Genomic DNA, 26,278 nt, shown 5'->3' on the forward strand with positions numbered 1-26,278 from the left:
TACTTTTAAAACACGATAAGATTGTATCCAAACAACATTATTATTATGTTTAAACTAGACAGAAAAAAATAAAAATAGAAATACCTTACTTTATATATAAAGAAATTTTAATAAACATATTAACTAATGTTTCTTCCTTAATTATTTTATGTATTTTAACGACACAATTACGCTTTTAAATAAAAACGACCTAAATACTATTTCTCATAATACATCTTCTACGACAAACGGAACGTTATTACTTATGACAGTCGATTTCAGAAGAAACAAACGTGAAGCTATCAGTATATTAGCTTGCAGAGCACCGATGTTTTACCGCGACATTTTCGCGCGGAAAGCCGGGCGTTATTGAGCCGTGGAAAGCTTAAATAGAGAATGTGAAATAAGAAAATTACTATAAGTGTAATATTTTTATTCATGCTTAATGTTTAACTTGTTTCTGTGCTAGAATAAGACTTCAGAATAGTGTAATTGTGATAAAAGTTTTGCCCTCATATCTGGTATACGAGGAAATTTTGTTCTTTAGAATTTGGATTAATTTGTGAATGATCAGGTATGTTTTTATTTCTGTTATAACTTCTACGGTTTATAATGTTACAGAAATTATAAGTAAAAATTTCAATAATCTAATCCTTTTGTCTATAATTAGGTTATAAATTACAAGAGGCCGATAAGCTTAGCCAATTATGTCTTCAACCGTTTTAACTTATGTTCCGGTAAAAAACGTTTTTTTTGGATATTTATATCTCGAACCGATTCAAAACCATCATATTTGATTAAGATTGTGCTATTTTTAACAATTTCCTAAAGTGGTTGGACCGAGAAACCCAAGCTAGCGACGTGTCTAATGGCGCTGACGGGAGGATTTCGCGCGCGATTATGACGGATTCGTGGCATTTTTTACTCCAGCTGATTCATTATTTTTAGCATTTATGTGTCTTTTAATAGTTAATTACGTATTCTGCCGATCGTATATCGTATTAATACCGCTATTTATTAATTAAATCTGCATCAAAATACGACTTGAAAAAATTTCTCCCGCCAACCAGCAGGGGGCACGCTGCTTGTATTTTGATCTCAAAATGATACTTTTACGTTAAAATCAGTTTGTTTTTCGTATCTTGAATACTCATAGACGTAGCTAGTTCTATTAAGTATATATATTTTTTAGAATTATGTCCTCTATCATGGTTGTCAATTGACATAACCCTATTTGCGGTTTGAACATGACATGCGGTAATTTTAGACTCATTATTTCTATTAATTTCTGTTTAATATTACACTCTTTTAAACATATGCTTATAATTGTTCATGTTCTAGACAGTGGAGGTTGCACCAGGTGATCTGTACTCCTCAATATGGCGCAAGCAGGGTATGTACAGCTGATCATATACAAACAAATTTTTACCTTTATTCACTGAGTTAACTTACAGAAGATCTTGTTTTAGTTCCTCCTGTGAGGCCATTGAGAAGCGTGCCAACTTGAAACGAAAAAGGAATTCAACAGATGATGAGGTAACCATTGATAACAGTGATTAAAGCTTTTAATACTCAGTAACATTGTTTAATTGCTACATTTGTGTAGGTGGAGAATATGCCCCCTGTGAAAGTAACAGCTAAGGAAGATGATCTAAGTGACCAGCCAGGTCACAATGTTGTAGTGGAGTCATCATCATGCTCAAGTGATGAGGAAAGCAATGAGCAACCAAGAAGTGTGTTCACAGACATAGATTATAATGCTGATAGTTTCTTAAGCCCACCGAGTATACCTGAACTACCCAATTGTGTGTTGAGTCCTCTAGAAAATGTGGCGAGAGGTGATTGTACACCACATTCTAATAAGAGGCCCAGGTAAATAAAAGTCAGATAAATAGTACACCAGCATACTGTATACTATCCTTGCATGTTATTTTTCTAAATAAATTAATTTTCAGTACTAGTAAACCTCTATGTCCTTCACCGCCAAAGCGCAAATGTCCCCTGCCAGGACTATCCTGGGCAGATCCCACAGATGTGTGGAGGAGTATGTGTGAGTGTGATGTGAGGTCCAGCATGAAGAAGAACCCCAATATGTTTGACAATCATCCTAATCTTCAACCAAGGATGAGAGCTATTCTACTGGACTGGTTAAATGAGGTAAGAATAGAACTTCAACTCAAATTCATATTACACATAAATACAAAAAGTTATTATGTATTTCATTTGGTCATTTAAAATTTAAGTAGGTATTACTTGTGAACATGCAAATTTTGGTATTATCATATATTTATAGACCTTGAAGTTGCATTTGATTCTTTTCTTGACCTTGAGAGATATAGGTCAGGATCTCGAAGTCGTAATTATAGCAACATTTAGTGATATGTTTAACAAATAAATTAGCATATTAAAAAAATAACTTACAAATTATACACTTTTTCTATTTTTCATGCTGCATTTCAGAGTCTTAGGTAAGTTTTATCTTAAGTAGAATTTATAATGTTAAATGCGAATGCAATAATTGAAACTTTTACTATGTGAAAACATTACAGCTTTTTACATATAGGCTACTGTTATATAGGGGCATTGACCCCTTTCTTTCGACGTTCATTGACCCTTGCAGAACCAACGTGTTTAAAACATTATTGGTTAGCTTCTTTTTGTTTCTTTTTTACTATTTTAATCTATTTTCGTGACTATTGTACGATTATTTTCGAAATTTAATTGGTTTTTGCTTTATATAATCACAAATCCACTTACAATAAAAATAAATGTTTGAATTAATATGTCGGTTACTACGTGCCGGCGCAATACTATACTAGGAGTTTGTGCAAATATTTAACATTTTTTTCGACTAACGCTCAATCAATCTGCGAAGTAAATAGCTTGTTTTAATATTTGTAGAAAATATTTTAATTTGACTATAAATTAATGAGAATAAAAAAATAGCATACATAAAAGTGATGATTTCTTTTTTCTATCGTTCAAAGCAAGTTCTAGTTTAAGTTCTTGTAACGATAAGCAAAAGTATTCGACATAGCTTTAATTATAAAACACATTCATTCGAGTGCAGCCACAGCATTAGCTAAATATTTAAAATAGAAAAAAATTGGTTGGGTTGTAACTTTATGTATAGCTTAAAGAATCTCTTGGTCCCGGGTTCGAATACGGAGTAATTACCAACTGCCTACTCGCCTATGAAATCAGATATTAATATTTCTATTCAAATATACTTTTCGAATCGGCGTTATACAAGTTGTTATTAAAAGTTAATCAGATAAACGACTGATTAACTAATCGAGAGGTAAATAAAAACTTTATAATTATAATAATCTGAAGACTCAGCATATATAGATATTATTATACGAATTTAGATTTAAAACCTAATTTGTATTTATATGCCCCGCGACCTCTTTACAGCTTTTATGCATGTATTACTCGGCTGTAAAGTCATCGCTGGATAGCTGGATACCTCTTGGAAAGTCACTTACCGCTGTCTGTCCCTATGTTTCCTTAGATCTTTAAAATTACACAACTGAGAGATTTTTGAGCTTCATTGCAAACGCTGGTACCCTACGAACCTACGAGAACCCTACGATTTTTTACGATTGAAAAACTGTGAACGTTGTAAAGACATTCTGTAGTATATTTAGTATCAGCATTGCACCCGTGCGAAGCCGGAGCGGGGTCGCTGTATAAGATAAAATGCTGATACTTGTTTAATGTAAGATAGTGTTAAGATTCCAACTCGAGACTAATTTAATTTGTCGTGTGGACTTTGATTTAAGAGTTATAAGAATATAACAATAATATTATAAGAATGCAATAAAAATATAACTTCTTCAAATGTAGCTTTGATTAAAAGTCTGGCAACTATATTTTTTAATTACTTATTGACAAACGAAGCGAGGTCTGTTGACTGTTGCATCCTTCCCCTAGCGCTGACGGGTGAGTATGTCGAGTAAGATTTGCAGAAGACTTGCTATCGTATATTATTCTACTTTAAACGTTTAAGCATAGCGTCACAAGAAAACAATCAAATAGATTTTTTTGATACTCTGGAAAAACAGGACATTTAGGGTCAATGTTTTTGTAATACAGCGAAAAAGCGCTTTACGGTGTAATATTTAAAATAGGACAGCAGTCACCACCGCCCATACAGCTTAGAACTATAAAGTATATTCGACATTTCGCATTGATATGCGAAATAATAACATATTTAAATAGTGAACCTGAAACGCCTTATCGTAATTCAGAGGACAATTCAAGCTATTGCCTTTCGGTGGTAGAATAACCGACAGTTGCCAAAACCCGATTTAACAAACTAAGTGTTTTTAATGTAATATAGTTTTGCACAAAAACGTAAGGTCCGAAACCCATTGAAAATTAGTTTTTTGTGTAAATTACTATATACCGTTGGGAGAAGTGTGACGCAGTGAGCACAGGCAATGACAGACGGCGGCAATGGGTGATTTGTGATTCACACCTCCCTGCACCGGCGCCGGGCCTCCGAACTTGGCGATTTAAATAAATTACGATATTCCATCTTCGCTCGTTCGGCTAACCTACATCGTGTATATACTACGTGTATTATCAATCCCGATTTATCAAGAATTTCTAATTCTATTAATAGTTTTTGTTACCTCGACGTTTCAAACTCGGAGCTCTGTGACACATACTACGTAGTCAATTTTATAAGGTAGATTTATTTAAACAAATAATATTTATCTATTACTTCATTATGAATGGTGAGTTAATTGCGATTTTAATCTTATACCGATTATGGGGATCTACCGCCCTGTTAAGCTTCGAGATTTCCAAAAATAATCTTAAACATATATCATAATTTCAGAAACAGTATAAAACATAGCTTTATATCATACACACATGTATTTATGTAAGAAAAAATACGTCTAAATGTCTATTTATTGATGAAGCGTCAATAGCGCATTGTTTTACTGGCCGCCTACCGATGTAAAAATCGCAGGTTCGATCTTGACGGGCTATTGTCGTCCCCACTCTTAACAAAGTGATAAACTTAAAAGAAGGGGTAAATAGGAATATTAGTAATATTTTAATTAATTAATTTGGGGTATTGCTAGTATTTTTTATTTTTATAATCCACAAGAACTTGATATTATAGAAATTGCCAAGCGAATACTGACTCAAACTCAAATTCCTTTATTAAATATGAAAGCATTACACTTACTTATTGATAGTCAAATTAAATACTACCACTGGTTCGAAAATTAAAATAGCATAACTTGACTGAAAAAGCATGTTCTTGAATATTAATATTATATCCTAAACATTCAAGTAAGTATACCTAAAAGGATATACGCACGTGAAGCCGCGTTTGATATCAAGTTCATGTTAATTTATTAAAGTGTAAACTTCAATCAATGAATCATAAACATAATACTAAGCTTATTCTACACCAAAACACTATTTAAATCGGCCTGTAAACTATCCTAAGACTCGAGCGGAACATGACCATTAAAATCAACTACTATGGTAAACTTTACGAAGCAGGTGTGCCTAATTCAAATCCATCGCAAGAAACTGCAGGGTACAACTAGTTACGCTACCCCCTGCAGGTGTACGTAAATGTTTTATTACCACCGTCGAGCAGTAGATAAATTGTAAACACGACTACATAGGTATATCTTGTTGCGATGAGCTTGTTCTTGATTCACCGAGATATTTCGGCTAGTCGTATATCTATTGTTACATTCAAAAAATGATAAATAATCGTCGATGCGATCGTCGCGTATCTGAGTACGCATTTAGCCGTTCAATAACATCGAAGCCGATGCCGGGTCCTTCCTTTATGTATAAATCAAGATATTTGTCGTTTTGCATTATCGACTGATTGTACGAAAAAAGCATGATGGTAAAATTTTATTTAATCGATATATTTAACAAGCAGTCCATTAAAGTTAAGACGTGTTGAGTTCCATAGTACGTTTTAAAAACGTGTTTGCATTACGATTCCGTTAAACAATTATAAATACTTAATTGGTGATAATAGGTTAAATATCATCTTGCCAAATCTGCTAACAGAAATGATATTTGACGAAAATAAATATAATTTATTCGATTTTTAGTTGTACAACAATACGATTTCAAAAAGAAACTTAAACTCTGTACATAAAACATCTTGTACACAATTCCAATAACAAGTGAAGTAAAGACATACAACTTTGACATTGTATTGATGAAATATTATTGATCGTGATCTTGAATACTCTGTATACTAGAATACTCTGAATAACGTGTATTATGAATTCGTGAAAAATTACGTGTAGAATGGCGTCGAAGTTATCCGAACTTTGGAAGTAAAATATAGCAGATATAAGAACATAAGTGAAATTGTGTTGTATTGTAAAGGAATTTATATTTAATAGGAACTGTTTGTAACTCATAATATTGCAGAACTATAAGCAAATCGTATGGGTCATGCAAATCTAAGGTTTCTTTATCTTTTTTTACGTTTGTAATAGGGGTTATGTACTGCCACCAGCACTAATGCCGTGCTTACTTTAAGTAATATTTAAAATTAAATTATTTACATACTATCTAGGATACTACATGAAAATCTAATCTAATTTCATACATTCATAATCTGTGCTAGACTTTGCCAACCAGTTTCTCCCGCGTTAACTTATGTCTGTTTTGTTTTTGCTTATCCATATATTATATTACTTGTTTAACACCTTAATACTCTAAATTATGATGTAATCAAAGACAATAAGATGACATGGACATATTTAATATTGTTTTTTTATCTGTATCTAATATACGACCGCCATCTTCTCTTTAACAAACATAATTACGTATACGCATAGAAATATAAATGTAATGCAGTAAAATAGTAAACGTGATCAATTATTGTTTAATATGCAATAGAAAACGACCAAACTTATTGACAACGAAAAATTACTTATTTTTACTAAATTTTGACATTATAAATTTAACAAAACACAATTTCCATATCGCTACGCTTAGCTACAGGTGTGCTACGCTCGTAGCAAATTGTTCTGGAAAGAGTATTTAAGAATTATTTTATTATATTCCATGTTGTTACATCCAGCATATTTTACTTGTTAAGCACATTTTTTAGGTTACTGGGTAAACGTTTTTGTAATATTGCCATTTTTATAAATACAACTTACGATGCATAAAACCACATTTTTGCAGTATTCATAATATCATCGTGATACTTGATTGAGTTACAATTTAATTGTTGTCGCCTAACTTATGACTCAAAGAATTTTTGGAATGCTGTGTGTTGGTGGTTAACGTGCTTTCTGTATACCCATAAATATTTTATATATACTTTAGTATATATATTATTATATTATTGATTTATCAATATATAGTCGTCTGAGGCAAATACGTCTTTTGATGATAAAATAGAAGCACAACATTTTAAAATCATACATACCTTTAGTGCCTTAATTTTGACACTGTCAATATAAAAAAGGTGGTGGTAGTAGTAGTTACAAAGTGTTGTGTTTCTACGATATCATCAAAAGACGCATTACCTCAGGGTGCTTTAACACTTTTTTTTTACAAAAAAACAATAAGGCGAAAAAAAATTGGGTGTCATAAAATGAATACGTATTATATTTTTGCTTAAGTTTTTATACATAGTTACATAAGTTTCTTTTTCAATAGTAACTGTTGTAGATCCTGAGGTGTGTTCAAATTTTAAATAAACAAATTCATATTGACATTAATGTATGTAGATGTAGAAGCTATATATTGTTTGGGAATAAGTGTCTTTTATACGAAGAGATATATTTTTTTAAAAATCAAAAGATCAATCTCAGAAAGTCAAGAGCAACTGACATAATTGCCATGAGGGTAAATGGTCATATTTTTTTTCCCATATACACTGGCATTGCAAGAATCTTGAACTGATTCACTCAATACATTGGCAACAACGGGTGGACAGCAACTTTAGGTTGTAAGGAAGTGCTTCCTAGGCGAGCTGAGATGTTGATAGTTTTTTTCTTTTTATGTTTGTTCTTCAATCTAAAAGTGGTATAGGTATAGAACCTTATCCGTGTGAAGCTGAGCAACTATAGAATTAATTATACTAGCTTACTATATTTTCCTTGGTGGTAGGGCTTTGTGCGTGCCCGGATAGTCTATCAGCAATACTTAGTGTTCCGGTTTAAAGGGTGAGTGAGCCAGTGTTACTACAGGCACAAAGGACATAACATCTCAGTTCCCAAAGTTGGTGGGGCGTTGGCGATGTAAGGAATAGTTACTATTTCTTAGCCGTCTGTCAACCTACATATATCTAAATATATAGAGTTTCCGCCCATGGTTACGCCCGCGTGTTTAGTTATATTTATGTGTGTAGGCAGGGTATGAGCTATCTCTGCTTCAAAATTCATTAAATCCGTTCACAAAAACGTAAAAGAGTAACAAAGATCTATCCGTCTTCACAAACTTACGTGTTTTAATATTCATCATCATTACATGTAAAGGATATTTGGGCCGCAAATTAGAAAATAAAAAAAATATAAGTCTTACCAGATAACATATAAAACGCAAGAAATATTGATTTAATTATATTAAATTATATAAAATTGCTTCGTTTAAAATACATTAAAGGTGATATTATTCAATTTATGCATTTGCGTCGAGAATAAGGTTGCATTTTTCTTCATATTTTTTTAATATATAAAATAATCTATATAAAAATTCCATTAAAACATTTTTTACTTGTAATTTATTTTCAATTTACAATTATACATTTAAATATTATTATGTTTAGAATCTAAGGATCGCGAACACTTATGATACGAGAAACCGCACTACATCCGTCCGATAGTAATATTATAATTAATATATGTATAATGGCAAGTACATTAAATGAGCGTTAAAGCAAACATTTTATTAAAACCATTTAGAAGTTTTTACAGTTCTTTTCTATCTTTGATTTTTTTACCTTAGTTCTATAAAAACTTAAAGTGCAATTTTTCAAACAAAGGAATTTTACGAATCCATCTTATATATAGTTCTGTGTTATGTTGTGCATCTATAGTTGTTTTTATGACTTAGCCTTTTAGTGATTTAGGTCATGTTCTTTTACAGGTTTGCGAAGTGTACAAACTACACAGAGAGACTTTTCACCTGACCGTTGACTACGTGGATCGATACCTGACCAACACTGACGACGTCCAGAAAGGTCGCTTACAGCTCATAGGTGAGTCGGTAAACATGAAATTAAATATTTACATGCTGGCATTTTACATTAAGAAATAGTCTATTTAAAAAAGTAACTTGATTTGAGCATTTTCTTTTTCAGGTATAACATGTTTATTCATCGCAGCTAAAGTAGAAGAGGTCTATCCACCAAAAATAGGCGAATTCGCATACGTGACTGATGGCGCGTGCACGACAGAGGAAATACTACTAGAGGAACTACTCATACTGAAAATACTATCGTGGAGCATCACCCCCATCACCATCAACAGCTGGCTGAACATATACATGCAGCTGGCCAGCGAGGGCCGCAGCGCCAAGCGCCGCCTGCTGGGCGAGAGCGACGTCGGAGCCAACGCCCTGCGCGGGTACACCTTCGTGTTCCCGCAGTACTCGTCGCTCGAGTTCGTGGTGTGCGGCCAGCTCGTCGACCTCGCCGTGCTTCACGTCGACGTCAACAAGTTCGCCTACAGCGCCGTGGCCGCGGCGGCCATCGCGCACGCCTTCAGCGACGACCTCGCGCTGCGGGTGTCGGGTGAGTCCAGATTTCACTACGGTCACGAGCCGGTGGCGTCGCATAGAACATCGTAAATGTGACGAATCGTCTCACAGGCTACACCTGGGAGGCGCTGGAGCCGTGCCACCGCTGGCTGGCGCCGTTCGTGCGCGCCGTGCGGCGCGCGGGCAGCGTGGCGGCCGTGCGCGGCGGCGACGGCGAGCACGTGCAGCGCGCCGCCGGCCTGCGCCTCATCTGCCCCGACCTCAACCTGGACGAGAGCCATCGCATCCAGACGCACGACGTCTCGCTCGACATGTTCGTGAGTATCACTCGTAGCCTCCCCGCGCTTCCGTCGCGCCGCCGCTGACCGCTCGTGTGCCCCGCAGGACCAGGTGTACCAGCAGCTGCTGGAGCAGACGCAGCACGTGTACCCGCCGACGCCGCCGCAGTCGGGCCACAAGAGCCCGCGCGCGGAGGGCGCCACGCCCGGCGCGTGCGCGGCGCGGGACTGACTCGAGGCGGCCCGACTGGTCGTGTTGGAGATGTGGTCGTGACTACGATGAATGTACAGTTTGTAGACGAGTAATCGTCGATTTAGCCTAATTGCGAATGATAACCCGATGTAAATATAGTGTATGTATAGAGTAAGTAGCTCGATTTGTTAAAAAAAAATAAAATTAAAAAAGAGCGATATAATATAACTAAAATTATTTAAAAATTTTATAATATCGTAAAATTTAAAAGATAAAAAAAATGTGTATTTAAAATATTTAGTTCGTGCGAATAATATTTTTCAAAATGCTCATGTTATAAACCTACATAACTATTTTATCCAACAAGAAAAATTCAAATTGTATTTATTGTGTAACATTAAATGTAATGTTAATTGCAACTTCAAGAGAACCGAATTCAATTTTTTATTCTAAATAAATCACAAATGATTAAAATTAATAACTAAAAGACTTACTTGGTGTGCCAGTGTGTGCTCTTACTACTTCACTAACATTTTGTTATTAATTTTGCATGTTTAGGTCAGGTCAGGTGATTTGTTTTGAATAAAAAAATGCGCGTAGTGTAATGACGAAAATCATTCAAATGTTTTATAAATATATTTCCTTCACTGCAGTATTTTTTACGATTCCTACGTATTTCATACACAATAAATATTTTTACTTTATTTAAGAAACATATGTATATCAAAAATCCTCTTTATAGAGATGCTATTTTTGTTCTGTAAAATACTTCTTAAATAGTTTTCACTGGCAATTCTCAATCTATCAATAAAATATATTTTGCATTTTGAACATTCCAGAAAATATCGTAAATTTGTAAAATTAGTTATATATTCGATTAATTAATTATTATCAGTGTTATTACAGTATCTTACATTTTATATGCATTACACGTAATGTTTATAAAGATACAAAAATGGATTAAAGTGAATGTAATCGTTTGTAATCGCTAATATATTGTTTATTAGTGTTTAACATTTATGTAATTATTTTAAATCAGTAACGTTAATATGGATTTTTTTCTATAAAATAAAAATCTAATTTTATTTAAGAAATCGCTTTGAAGCCATGTCCTAGTTAAATACTGAAGATTAAACTAATGAGTTGCACTCGAAATAAAATGTAAATAAATAAATATAATATAAATTATTACTAACGTTATTGTACTGTGGATTGATAATATGTAAGAGACTGACGGAGACTCGTGCGTCTACTGTTAAAATTTCAACTAAATTATAACCAAAGACTGTTTTGCTAAACAATCTGATTGCAGAGTTATCTGCGTACTTTTAAGTATAATTAATGACATCTAATTGAAATATTTATTGCGACAGGTCCAGAGTAATGAATCATTGTATATTAATTTACAGATATGTAATAAAAAAGTTTGTGGACTACATTGATTGAACATTATATATTTGCTTCAAATCCCTCTGTTAGAAGCAATACTATAAGCGAATAATTCGTGACTTTATTGTTTTAATCTTTTACTTCACAAAGTAACACCTATGTGTATATTACACTATGTTTTATAGCATATAAAGAATATTATAATATTTAATAATAAAATGAATGCAGCAATTATTACCATTCATAGATAGCACAAATAAAAAAACATACATGTATAAATTAATTTGACATATCAAGTCGAAATAACCTTTATTTAACCGATAATAGACATAGTATTAAGTAAATCTGCTACTTGGCTTGAAATGAAATATTCTAAGCGTTGAAATCGTTGAACTTATAACAAGAATTTGTTAAAGATTAAGATAATTTAATGAATTTAATTTATCACTTCCTATGTTATCTGTGAATAGTAAATGGTGTTATCCGTATTGTATTAGCGAGCTCCGTCTCGAAGCTTGCTACGGTGATGTATATTTGTAGTGCAAGTGTGTGTCGAAATCGAGAGCCGGGTATCGCTTCTTAAGTAGATTTAGAATTAAGTTGAACGATTACGCTTATCTCCTAAGGCGATTCGCCTTATAAATAAGACTTAAATTTGTTACTTTACATCAAAATAATTTAACTATATTTTTAGTTTAAGTTGCCTTAGTAATAAGCTATTTTTATATCAATTTATTGAAACGAATATAAAAAAATAGTACCTTTTTCAATTGTATTTCAGTAAAAGTGTGTATGATCTCATGAGGTAAAAAAAAGGAAGCCATGCTGATTGCTACTATTTGTCGTCACTTGTGCAATAAATATGCATTGAAATTGATCACGTTTTATGTACTTGAATGTGATGGCGAGTAATAAATGGTGTTGATGATTAATTGATCTTTTATTTAAAAAGAAAATAGAAAAACAAATCGACACAAAATATAATCTTGTAGATTAAAGACATTCACAATTACAAACAAGTTATGGCCGGGGGTCCTCCAATCTGAAACAAGTAATGATTAATTTCAAAAAGGCTTTCCTTCACTGTCATGTATTTTGATAATGAAATAATTACGTGACGCCTCGGTTAGTTTAAAGCGCCTCGGTTGAAGCTTTTATATTAGAAATTGTGGCCTATTTCTGTTCTGATACATGTTGCCCTTTTCTACACTTTTTAAGCACAAATAACTATATAATGGGTACTACGTGTATCAAAAGGCTCTTAATGCTTGGAAGGCGAAAGGAATGTCGGTAATCATTGTTGGCAAAGATCAGACGACCATCCTTTACGCAACTAGTATAAATAAAACGCAGTCGTTCAAGGCGATTTGGTTCATACGAATGTCGAACGTTGTCGCACGCGTGAATCTGTTTTGCAGAACTATCGATAGTTGACTTCGAAAACTATTCAGGGTATCGGTAGTATCGATAGCTCTCCGGTAGCAATGCTATTGATAACGGGATACTATCACTAGTATCGCCAGCTTTCCGTAAGCAATACTATTGGCAACAGCGATAGTATCGATGGTTTTGGACTATCGATAGTCATTGAATGAAATTTGAGAAAATGATAATGACAAAGTCAAAATTCTCGTTAATGTTTCTTGAATAGAGGCCCTACACTAAATTCTACACTTCTATATGACACACAATTTTTAAGCTTGAGGATACTTCAATGTTTTTTCATAAATCGAAGAATAAGTACCAAATGTATTAATCCTTATAATCTACTACTACGAATTTAATTAAACTTATTAAAATGTAGGGTCGTTACGCCTACTAAATAAGTTAGTTAACTTGAGAAAGTTATTCTATCGAAAAATAACTGGCTATCGATAGTATCAATAGTTTAGGTTAATCGTAATGGTTTTTGCAATAGTATCGATAGTGACAATAGTATTGCTCATGGGGAGCTGTCGATATTACTGACACGTGACAATACTATCGATAGATTGACTATCGATAGTGGACTATCGATATGCAACACCTGCGTGAACCCACCGGTGCAGCTCCAGAGGCCTCTCCGACGTCATCGCGCGCGCGTGCGGCAGCTCCGGCGCCAGGAACACGAACTGGCGCGATGGGTGCCGGCGCGCAAAGTCCAGCAGCAGCTCAATCATAATCCTGCGGTTGTCGGCGTCCTGCGGAGCGGAACGGGTCGTCACACGCGCGTTTCAGGACGGGGGAGGGGGAGGGGGAGAGCGTGTTGCGGGGCGCGACCTCACCGTGAACACGTCGAACTCGTCGAGGAAGTAGAAGGGCAGCTCGACGCACTCCCAGAGCGCAAGCAGCAGCGCCACGGTGCAGTAGGAGCGCTCGCCGCCCGAAAGCGCGGCCGCGCCCTGCGTGCGCCGCGAGCCGTCGCGCCCCGACAGCTGCAGCGACAGCTCGCCCGACGAGTGCTTCACCTCAATGCGGCCCTGCGGCGGGGAGGGCGGTCACTCGCTGTCGCACTGGGGGGGGGGGGGCGGTTTTCCGTGACGCTCTCGTATACTTACGTTGTAGCCGTGCGCGGCCAGAATGGACCCGAAACAGAACTGCACCCGGCGTGTGATCTGTATCTCCAGTTGGTAGCAGAACTTTAAGCGAGCATCGATGGAAGATTGCGTCTGAAAATGTTTTCTCTTTTTATATGTATACAAACCTTAAAATAAAACACGTTCCTTATTGACGACAACGGTATGGCAGCGATTGCCGAATCAGTTGGATCATCCTGAACTGGTTAAACATCCAAAATTTCTTCTATTCATGTTTTTAATAGTTTACTTACATCTATAGAATTTAATTCCTATTGGACGATGCAATATATATGCCGCAGGCAAGTATCTTAATTAGCATCCTATAAAACACCTAGCCACTTTTATTAAACGGTGCTGTTCATCCAGCGGCCTGAATGACACTCAGCCACGAAATAGAAAAAACGGCAGCCAATTCATCTTCCATTTATAGAATAGGGAATTTAGCGAAATTAAAAGTATGAACCTAGAAAATGATAGCAAAATGACCACAACAAATATATTTTTATAAACCATACACAAGCCATACCATATACAACACTTTGTTTCTATGCCAAATCCTGTTTTTGCTGCGGTGGCGTAAATTGACATTGACATTACTTGGACTTCGGACGACATAGGAAACATAATACAAATTTTATTGGAAGGTAAAATTTTTATATTATATAAAACCAAATATCCTTCTTGGGAAATAGTAAATGATTTTATAACGCGATCCCGTAGACATTTGCTACTTAATCAGCTATTGGCTTGTAATGAAACAAATAAATAACTACATTATTCGATAGTAAGTTATTCAGACGAGAAAGAGGAAAATTAATATTTATTTATTTTGATTTATAACATAATTATACAAAATATAATCGTGCTTGTATCTATTATGTCCATCAAGTTACTGCAGAAGAGGGCTATTCGTGCAATTTATAACCTGGGCCCAAAAGATTCGTTAAGAGGTAAATTTAAAGAAAGTAAAATAATGACTGTCGCTTCTCAATTTGTTTTTGATAATGTTATGTATGTACGCAAAAACATAAATGATTTTCCCAGAAATTGTGACGTACATTCTATTGACACTAAGAACAAGAATAAATTTGTTACTCCAAGTACTCCGATTACACAGGGTTAGTAACTCTTTTTATTCAATTATAAAATTCAAAAGAATCGTTAAAGAGCGTTTGTGTGCTAAAGGATATTACAACACTAATGACTTTTTAGTTGACTGCACACCTTGGGAATGAAATGATCGCCTCCAGGCTGTTTCAAATAACTAAAATATAATTATCATTATACATGGAAAATGGTTAAAAATATATATATATATATATCCCGCTGAGTTTCTTTCGCCGGTTCTTCACAGGTCCGAGGTGCTAAATTCCGAACCGGTGGTAGATTTTTGACAATCAATGAGCAAATGTAAACACTTCTATATTGAATAAAGATTTTTGACTTTGACTTCTTCTGGATCTACGTTAAAAATAGGTGTTCCACAAGGATCAATATTGGGTAACTTTCTATTTCTAGTACATATAAATGTTTTTAGTGTTGTTAGCTGACGATACTTCACTGATTTTTAAGGTAGACAGGAAAAAACTAACTGTGACGATGTGAACGGTGCATTATCATACATATATTTATAGTACAGATACACGATTGGTTTACAGTAAATAATTTAGTTTTGACTACTCAAAAAACAAAAATTGTAGTTTTTACCTTACCCAATATCAGAAAGCAAAATTATAATATATCTTTAAATGGTGGCGGCCTTGACGTAGCCGATACTACGGTTTTTTGGGAATAGCATTGGATTCCAAACTTCAGTGAAGTTCTCATTTATCGTTCCTGACAGGAAGACTCAGCTCCGCAGCCTACGCGGTTAGAAAAGTTTTACAAGTATATTTTGGTTATTTTCACAGTATTATGTCATGTGGCATATTACTTTGGGGTAATGCAACAGATATTAAATCTATTTTTATTTTACAAAAGAGAGCAATCCGGTCTATTTACAATTTTAGAGCTAGAGACTATCTTAGGAATGTTTTTAACAAAGTAGGAATACTCACTGTTGCGTCACAGTATATTTACAACGATTATGTATATATTGTGTACAGTAGTACACATTGATCACTGATAAAATCAGTGATAATCATTGTATGTGCGCAAGAAGTAAGGATAAGCTTATAACGCCAAGTTTCCGACTCCGCAAAGTTAATAAATCATTCTTGGGGCAAGGTACCCGATTCCGCAGACATTTTTAACTTTGCCGTTTCATAGATTCAAGTCAATTGTAAAAAATACTTTGGTAAAGAAGGCATATTATTCGATACAACATCATATAGATGATAAAAAAGTGTGGAGTTAATGCTTGTTAACTTCCAGGCAGACATAACATACATATATAATTTTTAACTAACATGACTGTATTTTTAGATGTTGAAAAAGACTAACTAGTGAGTTTCTTGCCCGTTCTTCTCGGTAGAATCTACATTCCAAATCGGTGGTAGCTTTACTTTAAATAGTTTGTTAAATTACGATTCAAAAATGCTTATAAAAGCCTACTTGAATAAAGTATATTTTGATTTTGATTTATGATGCGAACAAAAGAGTCGAAGAAAGATTAATTGCCAATTATTTTAAATACAATCTATAATCCGCTCCGGTTGAAGCATTATGTTTAATTTATTTTTTAAATGCAGAATCATGTGCTTTTATTAGCGTACTTAGGTAAAATTTATTTCGATTGTGACCGATGAACTGACCTCTTCAATGAGCTCGCTAAACTTCGTGAGCATTTCTTTGAGATTGGTATATTCCTCTTCCGCACGAGCCATCTCGGTGCTCACTGTTTCCATGTCCAGCGTCAGACTGTCGACGGCTTTCAGTTTTATTCTCGTTTCTTGCAGCAACTCTTGTATAGTTCTCCGATCCCTGATGATAATGATAGTGATGGTGTTGTGATTAGTCGTAGAAACCAACCCACCAGAAAATATTCCTATTAAGGGTTAGTGACACAGAAAACAATACACCGACCATGAGAGAGTTGTATTCATATATAATATATATAAATAATATCCACAGCAATCGTTATCCAGTGAATTGTCGTAGTGTTATTTAAGTGATAAAGTTACAAAACCAAACAAACTTATACATAAAAAATATTTTTATTTACAGCAGAAAGAAGAATCACCGGGTAAATGGTGTCATGTGTACTGTAGCGCACCTTACACTGGGATACCTTTCTATACCCCAATAACACAGCAATACAAAGTTATTATTGTATTCTAATAGAATAGCTGTATGGAAGAACTGAAGAAGGTACTGTGTTATGATGATCTGGTCATTCAGTGTTAGAAAATAGTTATTCTTAATAGTAACTTGAATTTGTAATACATACTGTTTGTATTGTCACGACTAACCTTGGATTATTGACCCTGGTTCCCGTGGCAAGGGCTTTGTTGACCTTCTCAGATATATTGGCTTCTTGTTGCGCCAATTGATCTCTGATCTTAACGAGACCATCTTGATGCTCTTTCAATATACGTTCATAATTTTGACGTTTAGCCACTCCATTATCGACCTTAGACTGCTCCTGAGTGATTTCTTCCTGTAGCAATATTATAAAATATATATAAAGGCAATTGATGAATAGAGTATTTTATTAAGAGCGCTCGAACTTTGAAATGAAATAAAACACCTAGTCCGGTCAAGTTGGCTCAAAAAATAGGCGTAAGTTTGAAAGTCTTAACCGGACTATCCTGTCTATATAATAATGTCGCATTTTTATTTTAAGTGATAATCGATGGCATTATTTATCATTACATAGAACAAAACAAAGTCGCTTATAGCTGTCTGTCCCTGTCTATGCTTAGATCTTTAAAATTACACAACGGATTTTGATACGGCTTTTTTAATAGATAGATTGATTCAAGAGGAACGTTCATGTGTACGTATTGTACACATGAACGTTCATGTGTACAATATAGTAGAAAAACACTGATAATTTTTGAGGTTTCTAAAGTAATGTCGTAAATAAACACATTTTTTTGCGCTTACATTGCAAACGCTGGCTGAGATAGATCAAAATAATCTACACCTTAAAAGGTCTTCAAAACAATCGATACAGCATTAATCCTTATGTAATTAAGTACCTTAAATACATTGTGCATTTAATATAGACCAATATGGCCCTTTACAGCGTGTAATTTAAATGAATATTTTCAAGGATTATAGATTTTTTTTATAGATTTCAAACGCAGGGACATAGCGGTTTGTATTGTCTAATGACTGAAAAACTATGAACGTTCTGTAGTATATTTATTATCAGCAGTCTACCCATGTAGAAACCGAGGCGGGTCGCTAGTATTCATATATATTCAAATCTTCTGTACTTGTGTACGTAACTGAACTCCGACAAAAGCCGACCGATTCTGATTAAATTTTTATATGCATTTGAACCAGTCCCTAAATGGACCTGGAATTGATAGATCGGGTCTGGTAGGTGGTGCTGCGATCGGAATGTAAATAAAATTCTTATTTTGCACGGACGAAGTCGGAAAGGGCGGCTACTCTAGCTAATGAAATTTTTAACAATTGAATTATGAATTATGATATGGTATCGGGACGCCCGACAGAAATGACAATTTAAGCTGTCCGAAAAGACAGACAGACTGGCACCGTTACGCGTTACGTAACGAAGCGGTTAACGTCTCATAAGAAGTTATCACTTCGAAAACTCTAAAGTAGTCTTTAAAGCCTACCATGGCATTGACCTAAATATAGACAATAGGCAGATCAAAAAAACTCACATTAAGTTTTCTAGAGACATCAGTGAGGTCGGCGAGTTTCGTTTTGATCTGCCTCAATTTCGCCTCGTGCTCGCCAATTTTTTGCACATATACGTTCTCCGCCTTCGAGGTTTCCTTCAATTCTACTCGGAGAGTTTCCACGATCTGCTTAGTCACGTCGAGTTCCTTTTCCTGAAAAAACCTCGAAGTCACATACGTTCACATTTCGAACATCCGAGTCAACCGTCCACCGCGGTGGGGCTCACCAGCTCGTCGTGCTGCGGGCTGCGGTGCAGGTCGCGCGCGCGCTCGGCCGCGCGCAGCTCGCGCTCGCGCTCGAGGCGCGCGGCCAGCAGCGCCTGCAGCCCCGCGCCCGCCTCGCGCGCCTCCCGCGCCGCGCGCTGCTCCTCGCCCCGCGCCGCCCGCGCGCGCTCCGTCTGCGAGCGCAGCGCCTCCTCCGCGCGCGCCACCGCCTCGCGCAGCCGCCTGCGGGAAGGGGCGGTCAGTCGGCGCCGGCGGCCGGGCACCGCGCCGGCCGGTCCGTACGCACCGTTCGCCGTCCTCCGTGCTGAGGTGCAGGTAGTGGTGGCCGAGTCGGCGGGGATCTCCTCCGTAGCTGCGGTAGTTCGGGGCGGGATAGAACTCCATGCAGTCCTCGGTGACTATCTTGCTGCAGTTCAGCGGCACGTTGGCTTCCGTGTCGGCCTGGCGGATCGCTTCCTCTGCGAGTTCGAAACCGAATGTATAAAATCGACTAGTTCGAGTGGACTGACCCGGGACGCCGTTGAGGTTCGACGAGTTCCTCGACCGACTCGCTACTCACCTTGATCCGGCACGAGCAGCACGGTCTCGAGGCTGAGGTTGTCGATGAGAAAGTTGGCGATAACGGGGTTCTCTATGTCGAGCATGTCGAGCGCGCAGGGATGCGCTTGCACGCGACGCCGAGACACGTCATGTCGCTTCGGCAGGAAACGACTGCACGTCACACTCGGTTTTGGCTTGTTTCCATATACCTGATATTATAATGTTCGTTAGTGTTATGATTACGATGACATCATATATCTTCATATATGAAGATCACAATTGCATAAGATTGTGCGCAAATACAATACGATTGCAGTCACATCAAGAAAGAGAACATGAGAAAAACAACAAGAAGAAAAAATACAATAACTTTTGTAACGGACCGACCCAGGTATTAAACCCGAGTCCTCTAGCCCTTCGGTCTTATAAACTAGACACTAAAACAGCGAACTACTTTTGGAGTGAGTTATATTTTGTATAATTGTGTTTCTACGTTTCGTACAATTAAACGTCGGTCAGTCGGTAGTTCCCTTGATTATGGAGCAACGCTTATTTGAATTTGTAGTGGTTGTAAATCCTGAACCAAAGGTTTGAAAGATAAAGATTTCCCTTAGGGTGTTTTTAAAGATTTCATCTGTTTTGACAAAAGAAAACGATTTTAATATAAGTACAGCTATCGTACCTCCTGCATAATCTCAAAAAGTTTTCTGGAATCTTCTGGACTGTTCACGCAGAAAGTTGTTTTCATATTACTTATAATATGTTCAAGGGCATTTCCCCATTTTTGATCTTTTAAACGTAAATAATAACCTAGAAAAATTAAAACATTTAGTAAAAAAATCATAATTATCTAAAGCTTAAAATGTCTATATTTGTATAAGTACTACGAAGTAATCCTTTTTACCGCTTGATTTAAATATGATGGTAAGGCCGAAAATCTTAAGGAAGTTTAGTAGGACATTGACAATGAAAGTAGTATCGAGAAAACGTATAGAGGCAAAAAATTATCTCTTCTCCTACTTACCAGTTACTTTTCTAATAAACATCAATCATTTTATTGAAATATTCCGTTCTGAGTTACCGAGTGAAGTAATTTTAACGAGGGGCACATGACTCGTGTACTCATCGTATATTCTACCGACAAGAAGTAGTTTTACGTAGTATTTTTGTGTTGCGGCTTGAAAGGAGTATGAGCCAGTGTAACCACAGGACAGTCTTAGTCTCCAAGGCTGGCGACGCATTGGCGATCGGGGAGGTAGTGCGAGTGGCGCTCACCCACGGGCCCGAGGGGCGGCTGGCTGAACTGGCGGCGCTCGACGGCCTGCTGCACGCGGCGCCGCAGCGCGCCCACGTGCTCGCCCCACGCCGCCAGCGGGTCGCCGTCGCGCGACTTCAGCTCCTGCTGGCTCCGGCGCAGCTTCTCTGCTCGAGCGCGATACCGATACTGATTATTATTATTTGTTGCAATGTCTGTTCTATTAGCGTTTTGTTGCCTTTTAGAGTTCAATTACTTAAAACTGATTATTAAAAAGGGTTTACTTAAGTTACAAGTTTGCAACTGATGTTATTTTATGCTTTTTATATTCATTATTCGATTACCCAGTCATTAAACGACTTATTGTTATATTGATTCGTTTATCGAATGATGCACGATTATTGTATTACGAATCAATGTGTTGTATACGTCGTAGTGTAAGGAATAATTGCAATAAACGACTCACACAATAACTCTAGTTTGATCTTTTAGGTATCTATTTCGAAAACTATTGTCTTATAATCATCTTTTAATGAAAAAAACCGAAAATAATGCCAAAAATTTGTTCCTTCGATTTTTTCTGCAGCTACATGCACTGACGTAAAAAAATAATAAACAAATTGGGTTGTCTGGAAGAGATGGCTAATTAGCCATAAGTCCGCCCATTGTACAACACTCGTAATCATTTTATGTATTTTTCGTTTTTTATTTTTTACTAATTTTGTTTTACTTTTTTTCTGTGTGTTTCGTGTTGTTTGTGGTGTACAATAAAGTATATATCATTCAATTACTATTACTAAAAATAGAAGATACTAATATGTACTAAAAGACTTATATGTATACTACCATACACGCTGTCCGGCACTGAGATTTTGCGCACTAAGTTGCAGTCAATTGACCACAACTCATACAATCGAATGCGAACGACCGATATAACAGTTGTTGAAAGCACCAATTTATTTGTATTTATTTTATAAATTCGGACATTTTTTGTTTAGTGGATGATAAAAAAGCATTATTATTTACAAGCGCACTATTTTACATAATTTAATAATTATTTATGGTTTGTAATTTAATTCGTATTTTCTTATAAGCAAATTATTTCACGAAAATTATGTATATGTGAGACAGACATCTTGATGTGCTATTACGCTTACGGTTTACTAGATTTATCTAAGAGGGAGCAGAATAACCGATATACCGACATAAATTAACGAGCAGTCTTAAAACTGATAAAGCAATAGAGAAAAAATATAAAAAATAAATGTATTTTAACAAATATTATATATATTACTAACTACTATTTTTATAATAATATTTAATTATCTTGTTGTCCGTCTTAGTGGCCATTAAATTTATGACCTTAACTCTATCAAACAATTTCTCTATAATACTCTCTTCGAGACAAAACAACACAACACGACAAACAAAAAAAGAAAAAAAATATTGTGCCACACCTGCGAGAATGTCTCGGCTAAATCACTGAACCAACTTCCCCTTCGCTTTCTTTCCCTTTTCCGTCACTGTGACACAATTTTAGTTTTAAGCAGCATGTCTAGTATGTATACTAATACATGTAACTCAATTCAAAATACTTTATAAAAAATATACAACATACAATTACGAACATGACACGGACAATGACCGTCCATAGCTGTATGTCTAGTTTCCGAGTAACTAATGAGAGTGATGGTGTGGTAAGTGCTCGGCTCACCGAAGCGCTCGAGCAGGTCGCGGCGCTCGGCGTCCTCGCGCGCGGCGAGGGCCTGCGCGCGCTCGTGCTGCGCCGTGGCCTGCTCCAGGCGGTGCTCGGCGGTGGACACGCGCGCGCGCACGGCCTGCTCCGCCTCGCGCGCCTCGCTCGCGCGCCGCTCCAGCGCCTCTCGCCGCCCCGCCTCCGCGCCGGACCTGCACGCGCCGGTCGCCATCAGTCGGGCCGGCCGGCGTCCGTCGTCGTCGGGCGACGTCCGTCGACCCTAGTCGATACTCACTCGATGTTTCTTATTTCGTGCTCGAAGTCGGCGATCTTCTTCGTCTCTTTGTCGAGCTGTTCCCGCTTCTTGGCTGTCGCCCGCTGTGCGGTGCGATGATTCATCTGCACGTTTCTAATTTCCTCCTCTATCGCCCTTTTCTCTGCCTCTAAAGATGTCTTTTCTCGGTTGTTCTCCTCTAAACGCTGTTTTAGGGTTCTGAAATTGATTCAACGTGCCCCTAAGACTAGTTATTTTTTACCTGTATATACTCAATACACACGGCTCAGAAATCTACAACATGCAAAGCAAAAGCTAAATAAACTATAACTATAAAATCTTACTCAATAATATTGCGATTGCCCTCAAAGTCTTTCTCCATCGTCATAAGTTTATCTGATATTTTTTGACATTTTCTCGTTTGCAGGTCGATTTGTTCATTCAAGGATTGCTGTTTGAATTGTAACTCAGAAATTTCACTCCAAACTAACTCTTTTTTTAGATCTTTCATTTGTATTTTCATTTCATTGCGTGATAATAATTGTCTGTATTTGTTTTCCCAGTTTTTATACTCTCTCTCCAATTGTGCACAAGTCTGTAAAGTAACAGCTAATGAATGCTGCTGGGCTAATGCACTGCTGTCCTAAGGTTACCCTCTTATTTTGAGGAGATAGAAGCTTCAACGCCACCATAATGGAAAGTGATGGAAATTGGTGGAAGCATATGAGGTAGATTTTCATCCAATACAATAAGATTCACGAGTTCAATTCAATATTAAAAACGGTTCTTCTACAATCAATAAAATCTTCGCGAAAATAAGGAACTGCATCTACATCATACTATAAGAATTATGAACTATTGACTTGACCTAATATGGTCAATGATCTACCAGCTAGATCTATGATGTAGAATGTATTTATATAGTTTAGGTATTTTAATATATAGTGTAAGCATACAATATTCTTAAACAAAACTGTGTTAGACTAGGATTCATAACTAAACTTAAAAAGTTTCTTGCATACGAACACATGAATCATACCGGTTCATTGAAAAACATTTGTACTTTACAGGGTTAGCAAAAATAATACTACTGAATCAAATACTAACCCTGTCCTTCTCAGTTTTGATTGCAATAGCCATTCTACAGTTGTCAAGGACTTTGTTGTAATTACTCTCGCTATAATCAAGATTAGTTGCTCTTCTGAATAGGGAGAACAACTTCTTTGAATCGGTCCAACAAAATGAACGCGCCTCGTCCTGATTCAGCACTGATATTGGATTGTCTACTTGTATTTCAAGAGCTAACATAATGTTATTTATTTCTGCATACTTTGTTGAAACAACTTCTCCTGAAAATAAAGGCATGTGAATGATTTTTATTTTGAAATAAATACCTAACAAAAAAAATGTTATTTAATAAGGTTGAATCGAAATAGTAAAAAGTTTAAAAGGTATTTGATAAAATGCATTAATAGTTTTAAAATACACTATCCATGAAGATTATTGGAAATGTAAAGAAATATAAATCTATAGTCAAGTTCTACCAAAACCAAATATGAAAAACAAATCTTAATATTATATAATTTCTCACTCAATATTTCATCAAGAATTTATTTTGATCTAAAATAGTAAAAAAAAAAAAAATTACTGGTAACTTTTATATCATAACCTATAACAGAATTATCACAACCACATTAACTGAATTTAAATTAAAGGTAATTACTACTGTAACTATAACCCCTCATACAATATATATTACCTGTTGCTGATTTCACAATGTAGCTTGATCCTCCAGCGGTAGTAATTTTTCTGATAACAGTAATATGATCTCCATATCTATCATGATTGTATGACTTGGGGGTACTATTTTTTATTTTTATTTCAATCGTAGCATAGTTTGAACCTTTTTTAATGAACGCTGAAAATAACTATGTTTTAAAACATATCTGTGTGTTGTTTTTAATGGTCCTGTCTTTTATTAATACATAATCAGTAATAGTAATTATTCTGGCAAAATATTATATCCTTACTTATTTAAAGAGGTACATTAAATAATAAACTAATATTAACTTTTTTAATCATTCACCAATATGCATATCAATTAAGAATGTAAACAACATTCACAAATTTTAACATATTTTATAGTTATATAATTTAGGAAAAATAAATAAATTACTCATATTAATATAGTTTGTTTTAAGCTGATTTATGTATGTTGGATTTTATTTCAAAAGGTGTATTCCAAAGGTTTTCAGAGTGTAAATTAAATCATATCTTAGATTACATTCATCGAAGTAACTGCTTTTGTAATAATATTCCGCAGACATTTTTAACTTTGCTGTTTCATAGATTCAAGTCAATTGTAAAACATACATTGGTAAAGAGAGCATATTATTCGATACAAGATTATATTGATGATAATAAAGCATGGAGTTAATGCTTGTTGACTCCTAGACAGGAGACAAAACATACATATAATCGACACCAACAATTTATACTATGCTAACTCGAGAGTGTCCACACACTCCGCTAATAATTGTTGGCATAATATAAATTGATTGATTTCAAAATATGCCTTTAGTTAGCGTTGTATAAATTTGTAACTTCGTTAATTTTGTATATTTCTTCACGATTTTATTAATATATATAAAATAACATATTTAAAGGAACTTGGCACAAAAAAACGGTTTTCACTAAAATTCGAGTTAGCGTAGTATAAATTGTATTGATTTTTGAAAAAAAAAAGAATATATTATTTTAAGTAGAAACATACATTGAATATTGTTGCCTCTTCTGGTTGCAGCTGCCTTGCCTCCGAGACCAACGATTAACGCTGTAAGAATCGCACTTTTGCCACTACCATTACGGCCAAACACCCAATGAATATTGTTTTGGTGTAATTCAATAATTAAATTATCATGACAAAGAAAGTTCTTTACTTGAATAGTTTGTATTAAACCATCGATTTCGTCATCTACGTCGTTATATTCCATATTTATTGGTTATTATATCATAATATTTTTCGGACGAAAGAAACAAAACAAGTAGTGGTTAGTTTCTTAAATAACAAAAAAGTAGTGTTTATATATTCTTTTAAGTAAATTAATCAAGTTAAATCAACTAAGGCGATATAATTCGTACTTAGATTCAATTAAAACGTAGTGAGTTTTTATTATAATTATATTAATAATTTTCTTTCGATACTTAGCAATGTCAATAATATTGTAAATTTAAACTCATTTGACACTTGACTGTTGAGTGTTCACTTGACAGTTCAACACAAAGATAATACACTTATACTACCTAGTTCAACTGTTGACTTGTTGAGGTTAGGGTAGGGCAGTACCTATAAAT

General features: G+C 35.7%; 2 protein-coding genes across 2 annotated transcripts; one reads left to right on the forward strand and one right to left on the reverse strand.

The window, feature by feature from the left end:
• Positions 1 to 306: 306 nt before the first annotated feature.
• On the forward strand, positions 307 to 12,431 carry LOC125067744 (G1/S-specific cyclin-E). Its single transcript, XM_047676486.1, has 9 exons — positions 307 to 553; positions 1,321 to 1,372; positions 1,449 to 1,515; positions 1,586 to 1,851; positions 1,935 to 2,136; positions 9,088 to 9,199; positions 9,302 to 9,733; positions 9,811 to 10,016; positions 10,084 to 12,431. The coding sequence occupies exons 2-9, from the start codon at positions 1,359 to 1,361 to the stop codon at positions 10,207 to 10,209; spliced, it is 1,425 nt and encodes a 474-aa protein (XP_047532442.1). The 5' UTR covers positions 307 to 553; positions 1,321 to 1,358; the 3' UTR covers positions 10,210 to 12,431.
• LOC125077937 (structural maintenance of chromosomes protein 6) lies at positions 12,281 to 26,143 on the reverse strand. The gene is made up of 18 exons (XM_047690065.1): positions 25,698 to 26,143; positions 24,684 to 24,842; positions 24,032 to 24,273; positions 23,269 to 23,519; positions 22,946 to 23,143; positions 22,669 to 22,862; positions 20,975 to 21,121; positions 20,382 to 20,509; positions 19,719 to 19,908; positions 19,446 to 19,617; positions 19,162 to 19,381; positions 18,917 to 19,087; positions 17,528 to 17,715; positions 16,871 to 17,039; positions 14,097 to 14,207; positions 13,824 to 14,018; positions 13,600 to 13,739; positions 12,281 to 12,601 (listed from the first exon to the last, which is right to left on the reverse strand). Exons 1-18 carry the CDS (start codon positions 25,915 to 25,917, stop codon positions 12,580 to 12,582), a joined length of 3,117 nt encoding a protein of 1,038 aa, XP_047546021.1. The 5' UTR covers positions 25,918 to 26,143; the 3' UTR covers positions 12,281 to 12,579.
• Positions 26,144 to 26,278: the final 135 nt, after the last annotated feature.

This window comes from Vanessa atalanta, chromosome 1, assembly GCF_905147765.1.
Source record: "Vanessa atalanta chromosome 1, ilVanAtal1.2, whole genome shotgun sequence".
Lineage (NCBI taxonomy): Eukaryota > Metazoa > Arthropoda > Insecta > Lepidoptera > Nymphalidae > Vanessa > Vanessa atalanta.